Source organism: Nanorana parkeri, unplaced genomic scaffold (assembly GCF_000935625.1).
Source record: "Nanorana parkeri isolate BGI_ZX_2015 unplaced genomic scaffold, ASM93562v1 scaffold2796, whole genome shotgun sequence".
NCBI lineage: Eukaryota > Metazoa > Chordata > Amphibia > Anura > Dicroglossidae > Nanorana > Nanorana parkeri.
This window is the reverse complement of record NW_017309064.1, coordinates 17,630-26,513: the sequence shown is the minus strand read 5'-3', so window position 1 is coordinate 26,513 and position 8,884 is coordinate 17,630. Positions and strand designations below refer to the sequence as shown.

The window sequence follows — 8,884 nt, the reverse complement described above, 5'->3', positions numbered from 1 at the left end:
AATAAAGCCGCCACAAAACACATTATTCATGACAATTATTTCCTTCAACTTGTCACAAGAAAAACTAAATGTGATGTAATTAGAATATTATTAGGGCTGAGCGCTGCAATCAGCAACCCCCCCCCTCCCCCCAACCCACCCAACAGGAACACCCACTATGGAGGAGCAGAACAAGTCTTACATTCCTGCTATGAGTCGGTTTATCACGGCTTAGGATGATACAAATGTCTTTTATTAGGACAAACGCGGCTCCATTGTGACATTTTATTCTATACTTTGTCCTGAATGAAAAGCCACTAAAATGACGATTCCGGTACAAAGTATTGCAGAGTTATTTACAAGTGAAACAAAAGTTTTTTTTTTTATGTTTTGTACTTTTATGTGACATCGAACGAATGTAACAAATACAAACAGAAATAAGTTTAAATAAAGGGGGAGAAGGGGTTAATTAGGACTGATTAGGATAAACAATGTTACTTTGTATCTCTCTATCTCCCTCTGATCAATTTTTATAAACAATGTAAGCTCCATGAGGGCAGGGACTGATGTGAATGTACGCTATGTAAAAAGCGCTGCGTAAATTGTTGGTGCTACATAAATACCTGTAATAAATAAAATACATAAATGTTACTTTGTATCCCTCTAACTCCAGCTGATCAATGTTTATAAACAATGTTACTTTGTATCTCTCTATCTCCCCTCTGATCAATGTTTATAAATAATGTTACTTTGTATCTCTCTATCTCCCCTCTGATCAATGTTTATAAATAATGTTACTTTGTATCTCTCTATCTCCCCTCTGATCAATGTTTATAAATAATGTTACTTTGTATCTCTCTATCTCCCCTCTGATCAATGTTTATAAATAATGTTACTTTGTATCTCTCTATCTCCCCTCTGATCAATGTTTATAAATAATGTTACTTTGTATCTCTCTATCTCCCCTCTGATCAATGTTTATAAATAATGTTACTTTGTATCTCTCTATCTCCCCTCTGATCAATGTTTATAAATAATGTTACTTTGTATCTCTCTATCTCCCCTCTGATCAATGTTTATAAATAATGTTACTTTGTATCTCTCTATCTCCCCTCTGATCAATGTTTATAAATAATGTTACTTTGTATCTCTCTATCTCCCCTCTGATCAATGTTTATAAATAATGTTACTTTGTATCTCTCTATCTCCCCTCTGATCAATGTTTATAAATAATGTTACTTTGTATCTCTCTATCTCCCCTCTGATCAATGTTTATAAATAATGTTACTTTGTATCTCTCTATCTCCCCTCTGATCAATGTTTATAAATAATGTTACTTTGTATCTCTCTATCTCCCCTCTGATCAATGTTTATAAATAATGTTACTTTGTATCTCTCTATCTCCCCTCTGATCAATGTTTATAAATAATGTTACTTTGTATCTCTCTATCTCCCCTCTGATCAATGTTTATAAATAATGTTACTTTGTATCTCTCTATCTCCCCTCTGATCAATGTTTATAAATAATGTTACTTTGTATCTCTCTATCTCCCCTCTGATCAATGTTTATAAATAATGTTACTTTGTATCTCTCTATCTCCCCTCTGATCAATGTTTATAAATAATGTTACTTTGTATCTCTCTATCTCCCCTCTGATCAATGTTTATAAATAATGTTACTTTGTATCTCTCTATCTCCCCTCTGATCAATGTTTATAAATAATGTTACTTTGTATCTCTCTATCTCCCCTCTGATCAATGTTTATAAATAATGTTACTTTGTATCTCTCTATCTCCCCTCTGATCAATGTTTATAAATAATGTTACTTTGTATCTCTCTATCTCCCCTCTGATCAATGTTTATAAATAATGTTACTTTGTATCTCTCTATCTCCCCTCTGATCAATGTTTATAAATAATGTTACTTTGTATCTCTCTATCTCCCCTCTGATCAATGTTTATAAATAATGTTACTTTGTATCTCTCTATCTCCCCTCTGATCAATGTTTATAAATAATGTTACTTTGTATCTCTCTATCTCCCCTCTGATCAATGTTTATAAATAATGTTACTTTGTATCTCTCTATCTCCCTCTGAACAATGTTACTTTGTGGGTTTCTTACAATGTGTATTAGAAGTTGCAGCAAGTCAGATAAAGCCACCTAATTTCCTGGCTGGAGGACGTGCTGCATCATCTATCTCATTCTTCCCAAGCCTGACCTTTGCTGGCCAGTCCCTTTCATTCATTGGAATTCAGTTCTTTCAATCAAAGAGGCTCAGCATCACATGTGGCCATTACATAGGGTGGTCTGCATGCAAATCCATTCTTCCCGGGAACACCCACTCCTCAAGACTGATGTCCACCCAACAGGAGATTACGATATTTACATAACTCCTTCCAAGAGCCAGCCCACTGCTTGCCTCAGGGCTTAGGGTTCTTGAGGAAGTTATATTTTCTGGTTTTCAGGAAGTTATATACAGCACCAGTGTCATATTTACCTAAGAATATGAAAAATTATATTCTAAAAAATGGAAGTAATATAAGCAAAAACACTCTACAATTGGGTCAGTTGGGGGATGCTTTAGATATAAATATGGCTTTCTGGAGTTCTTCCTCATCTTATGTAACGTTGTCTCCTCTTTGTCTTTCCTGTGTCCTGCTCTCCAGCGGCCGGTGAGATGGCGATTTATCTTGTTGGCGTTCCTAGTGTCCATGGTCCTAGCAGCCCTTTTCCAGGTCCTCAAGACCGAAAATCCCAGCATCTTGGACCTTCAGGAGATCCTGGGCCCCATTGTGGCCAATCACAGCCGTGCCCCAGTCCTCCGCCAATCAGAGACTTTGTACCACAACAAGGATGAGTTTTACATGGATATGTCTGAGTACTCTCGGCAGTACCCGGCCCTTCAAGAGTACCACTGCCGAACCTTCATAGGTCTCTCTGGGTATTGCCGGACTTCAGACCCTCTGATCATCTTGGCGGTGAAATCCCATCCTGCCTCCTCCGGGAGGAGAAGCGCGCTACGTTACACCTGGGCTCAGGAGAGGAGGATTTGGGGATACAGGTTCCTCCCCGTGTTCCTCCTTGCCAATTCCGGCCGCCGGCCAGAGATCGAGAGCTTGGTGGAGGAAGCCTTATTTTACGGTGACATTGTACTGTGGGACTTCATGGAGAGCCACCATAACTTATCCCTGAAGGAACGCTGCTTCCTGGAGTGGCTGCATTACCGCTGTCCGGAGGCCAAGTACATACTCAAAGGTAAAAACCCAAAATTAAAGGGTCAGTCCGCCCACAAAAGATCTTTAATTTATAGGCTCACTCATCTTCCTGCTATAGTCCCTGGGGTGTTTCTGCCCAGCTTGGGTGCTCCAGAGTCCAAAAACTGTTTCAATGCTTCAGCACTCACCAGACACTGAAATGTAGTTCACTTTCATATCATAGTAACCATCTCAGGATTCTTCCCTTTGCTGAGTTGTAATTACTAACCATACAAAGCACAAACCACAGCAGCCTCAGAAGCAATGTATGAAGGGAAGGACTGGTCACGTGACACCCAAATCAAAGAACAGCACAGTAGATGCTGATTGGGTCTTGTAGGTTGTACCTATTGTGCGGTTTGTGCTATAGCGATGTACAGAACCGGGAGCTCAGCTCAGGGATGGTGGGAGCCCCTCATAATGGGCACAGCGGGTGTACAGACCCCGGAACTCAGCACAGGGATGGTGGGAGCTCCTCATAATGGGCACAGCGGGTGTACAGACCCCGGAACTCAGCACAGGGATGGTGGGAGCTCCTCATAATGGGCACAGCGGGTGTACAGACCCCGGAACTCAGCACAGGGATGGTGGGAGCTCCTCATAATGGGCACAGCGGGTGTACAGACCCCGGAACTCAGCACAGGGATGGTGGGAGCTCCTCATAATGGGCACAGCGGGTGTACAGACCCCGGAACTCAGCACAGGGATGGTGGGAGCTCCTCATAATGGGCACAGCGGGTGTACAGACCCCGGAACTCAGCACAGGGATGGTGGGAGCTCCTCATAATGGGCACAGCGGGTGTACAGACCCCGGAACTCAGCACAGGGATGGTGGGAGCTCCTCATAATGGGCACAGCGGGTGTACAGACCCCGGAACTCAGCACAGGGATGGTGGGAGCTCCTCATAATGGGCACAGCGGGTGTACAGACCCCGGAACTCAGCACAGGGATGGTGGGAGCTCCTCATAATGGGCACAGCGGGTGTACAGACCCCGGAACTCAGCACAGGGATGGTGGGAGCTCCTCATAATGGGCACAGCGGGTGTACAGACCCCGGAACTCAGCACAGGGATGGTGGGAGCTCCTCATAATGGGCACAGCGGGTGTACAGACCCCGGAACTCAGCACAGGGAGGGTGGGAACCCCTCATAATGGGCACAGCTGGTGTACAGACCCAGGATCTGTGTAGCAATCCAGTATAAAAAGTGGAGCTGCTATCTCCTTGTGCAGTGTGACTGGTCTTCTCTCTGCCCTTCTCCTGTTGTTTTCTGCAGACAGCCTGTAGTGGGTGGAGCCTCCTGGGCCCCTCCCACAGCTCTGCTTTCTGCACAGACAATGCACAGCACAGTGATAATGTCACTGCTAGTATTACAAGGTAATATCTGGGTTGTAACAGCATTTGGTTCAGCTATGGTGTCAGTTGTGTACGCTGTTTGTTGGCGGTGCACCCGGCAGTTTTTAGGTTGTGCCCCCTGGCTCCGAGCTGCAATAACAAAACACATGGATTAGGATGACCAGCCACCAGCAGTTTCTATTGAACCCGTGATCGGGGCGGTAGGTTGATTGGATCCATTGGAATGCTTTAACAATCACAAGGCGGTTGGAAGTCGGTTGAATGTGTCTGAGATTTCTGTTTCTGGGCGGTATAAACTCAACAGTTCTAATCATCTCTACCCAACTTTCTCCTCCATGACAGCTGACGATGATGAGTTTGTGAACCCGCACTCCCTGGCCTCCTACATCTCCTCCACCGTACAGAGGTTCCCTCTCCAGGTCCATGGATTCTGCCAGACTCGGGCCCCGGTGGAACGTAACGGTAAATACGGCATCCCCGTCAGTGCCTTCCCGAACAAGTTCTACCCACCGTTCGTGTCTGGTGGGGGATTCCTCTTCCCTGGCGAGGTGGTCCCATCGCTCCTCCAAGCATCGCTCACCATCCCTGTCTTCCCATTGGATGATGTGTACTTTGGTCTGTTGGCTCTCGCCGCCAATGTCTCCTTCCACCACGAGCTGCGCTTCCGTACCTTCGGGCTGAAGTCCAACGAGATTTGCCGCTTCCGGGACGTCCTGGTGGTCCACAGATTATCGAGACGTCGCCTGCTGGAAATCTGGGACGCCCTTCCTTACACCTTACCATGTCCACCTAGCGATACAGAGAAGCAAGAGTATGAGAGGATAGTCCAAAGTGTACAACGGAGTGACGACAGAAGCGCTAAAGTGGACCTGTCATCAGATAAATTATTCATATGAAATCCGTACATGCGATGTAATGTGAAACCTCTCAGAGAGATGATGAGGGACTGGTAGGATACAATAATAACCGGTTTGGAATAAATATGAGTCTAAATGTGGCCATTCACTATACAATCTCTGTACAATCTCCTTTAGAGTTACCAAAACTATGCAACATGAGGACAAACCTACCCTGGGGCATATTCATAGAATCATCAAAATGTAGATAAATTCCACAATGCTCCAAAACTGGATTATACATAAAATGCATCATTTCCATATACTAGAAGACCCGGGGCACTCAGTAGAAGACTCAGGGCACTAAGTAGAAGACTCAGGGCACGCAGTAGAAGACTCAGGCACTCAGTAGAAGACTCAGGGTAATCAGTAGAAGACTCAGGGCACGCAGTAGAAGACTCAGGGTAATCAGAAGAAGACTCAGGGCACTCAGTAGAAGACTCAGGGCACTCAGTAGAAGACTCAGGGCACTCAGTAGAAGACTCAGGGCAATCAGTAGAAGACTCAGGGTACTCAGTAGAAGACTCAGGGCACTCAGTAGAAGACTCAGGGCACTCAGTAGAAGACTCAGGGCACTCAGTAGAAGACTCAGGGCACTCAGTAGAAGACTCAGGGCACTCAGTAGAAGACTCAGGGCACTCAGTAGAAGACTCAGGGCACTCAGTAGAAGACTCAGGGCACTCAGTAGAAGACTCAGGGCACTCAGTAGAAGACTCAGGGCACTCAGTAGAAGACTCAGGGCACTCAGTAGAAGACTCAGGGCACTCAGTAGAAGACTCAGGGCACTCAGTAGAAGACTCAGGGCACGCAGTAGAAGACTCAGGGTAATCAGTAGAAGACTCAGGGCACGCAGTAGAAGACTCAGGGTAATCAGTAGAAGACTCAGGGCACTCAGTAGAAGACTCAGGGCACTCAGTAGAAGACTCAGGGCACTCAGTAGAAGACTCAGGGCACTCAGTAGAAGACTCAGGGCACTCAGTAGAAGACTCAGGGCACTCAGTAGAAGACTCAGGGCACTCAGTAGAAGACTCAGGGCACTCAGTAGAAGACTCAGGGCACTCAGTAGAAGACTCAGGGCACTCAGTAGAAGACTCAGGGCACTCAGTAGAAGACTCAGGGCACTCAGTAGAAGACTCAGGGCACTCAGTAGAAGACTCAGGGCACTCAGTAGAAGACTCAGGGCACTCAGTAGAAGACTCAGGGCACTCAGTAGAAGACTCAGGGCACTCAGTAGAAGACTCAGGGCACTCAGTAGAAGACTCAGGGCACTCAGTAGAAGACTCAGGGCACTCAGTAGAAGACTCAGGGCACTCAGTAGAAGACTCAGGGCACTCAGTAGAAGACTCAGGGCACTCAGTAGAAGACTCAGGGCACTCAGTAGAAGACTCAGGGCACTCAGTAGAAGACTCAGGGCACTCAGTAGAAGACTCAGGGCACTCAGTAGAAGACTCAGGGCACTCAGTAGAAGACTCAGGGCACTCAGTAGAAGACTCAGGGCAATCAGTAGAAGACTCAGGGCACTCAGTAGAAGACTCAGGGCACTCAGTAGAAGACTCAGGGCACTCAGTAGAAGACTCAGGGCACTCAGTAGAAGACTCAGGGCACTCAGTAGAAGACTCAGGGCACTCAGTAGAAGACTCAGGGCACTCAGTAGAAGACTCAGGGCACTCAGTAGAAGACTCAGGGCACTCAGTAGAAGACTCAGGGTAATCAGTAGAAGACTCAGGGCACTCAGTAGAAGACTCAGGGCACTCAGTAGAAGACTCAGGGCACTCAGTAGAAGACTCAGGGCACTCAGTAGAAGACTCAGGGCACGCAGTAGAAGACTCAGGGTAATCAGTAGAAGACTCAGGGCAATCAGTAGAAGACTCAGGGCACTCAGTAGAAGACTCAGGGCACTCAGTAGAAGACTCAGGGTAATCAGTAGAAGACTCAGGGCACTCAGTAGAAGACTCAGGGCACGCAGTAGAAGACTCAGGCACGCAGTAGAAGACTCAGGCACGCAGTAGAAGACTCAGGGTAATCAGTAGAAGACTCAGGGCACGCAGTAGAAGACTCAGGGTAATCAGAAGAAGACTCAGGGCACTCAGTAGAAGACTCAGGGCACTCAGTAGAAGACTTAGGGCAATCAGTAGAAGACTCAGGGCACGCAGTAGAAGACTCAGGGCACTCAGTAGAAGACTCAGGGTAATCAGTAGAAGACTCAGGGCACTCAGTAGAAGACTCAGGGCACTCAGTAGAAGACTCAGGGCACTCAGTAGAAGACTCAGGGCACTCAGTAGAAGACTCAGGGCACTCAGTAGAAGACTCAGGGTAATCAGTAGAAGACTCAGGGCACTCAGTAGAAGACTCAGGGCACTCAGTAGAAGACTCAGGGCACTCAGTAGAAGACTCAGGGCACTCAGTAGAAGACTCAGGGCACTCAGTAGAAGACTCAAGGCACTCTGTAGAAGACTCAGGGCACTCAGTGGAAGACTCAGGGCACTCAGTAGAAGACTCAGGGCACTCAGTAGAAGACTCAAGGCACTCAGTAGAAGACTCAGGACTGGTTGTGAGGGTCTAACAACACCCCTGCCTTGTTACTTGCTACAAAGTTACAATGTTGCAGTCTTATCACTGGGGAAAGGGGAGACTTAGCAAATGCTTCATCCTGCCTGCAGCAGACTGATGACATCATCTTAGCCTAGGGAAAGTCAAGGAACAGCTTTTTAATAATAAAATGTGGAGAATTTCTGAAAAATGACCCTGTTGCTGTACAATGTGATATGCATCATTCATGCAAACGTAAGGTCCACTTTAAAGACTCGGTAACCTCGGGAAAATACTTGTCTGTAATGTCCGGTGCAGGAGAATGAGTACAGAGGATACATTTTGTATGACCCATTGATACAATTTATGTACAGTTCCAGGATTTGTGGTTGTTTCCTCAAAAAATAATGTTGCTTCTCGCACCAAACAGTGTTCTATGTCTCACAGCACCATGTCATAATAGAAATAGAAATGTTGAGAATACAATTCAATTTCTTAATAACTTACTAAACAGTATTGTGTTCAGGTTGTCATCAATAAAATATGTTTGAATTATGTTTTTCTGCCTGTATTTGCGGAAAAGGACTGTGTGTGTCAGTGTGTCGGTGTGTCGGTGTGTCGGTGTGTCGGTGTGTAGAGAATATCATGACTCCCCGAATGACATTGCCTATATATACGCTATATGACCAAAGGTTTGTAGACCCCCCTCCAAATGATGGAGTTGCATTGTTTCCAGTGAAGAGTTCTGTTCATCCTCCATCATACAAAGACATTGTAGACAATTGTCCTCTTCCAGCCTTGTGGTCACAGTTTGGTGAAGACCCTTTTCTGTTCCACCATGACTGTCCCCTGTGTACAAAGCCAGCTCC

At 45.8% G+C, this 8,884-nt stretch overlaps 2 protein-coding genes across 2 annotated transcripts in view; both read left to right on the top strand.

The window, feature by feature from the left end:
* The window catches only part of LOC108802326 (E3 ubiquitin/ISG15 ligase TRIM25-like), an 18,932-nt gene extending 10,770 nt beyond the window's left edge, over positions 1 to 8,162 (top strand). The window contains exon 4 of the mRNA XM_018574189.1: positions 8,147 to 8,162. The gene's annotated coding sequence lies outside the window, so the exon portion shown is untranslated. The remainder of the gene's footprint in view (positions 1 to 8,146) is intronic.
* On the top strand, positions 2,693 to 5,486 carry LOC108802325 (beta-1,3-galactosyltransferase 5-like). Its single transcript, XM_018574188.1, has 2 exons — positions 2,693 to 3,236; positions 4,933 to 5,486. The coding sequence occupies exons 1-2, from the start codon at positions 2,693 to 2,695 to the stop codon at positions 5,484 to 5,486; spliced, it is 1,098 nt and encodes a 365-aa protein (XP_018429690.1).
* Positions 8,163 to 8,884: the final 722 nt, after the last annotated feature.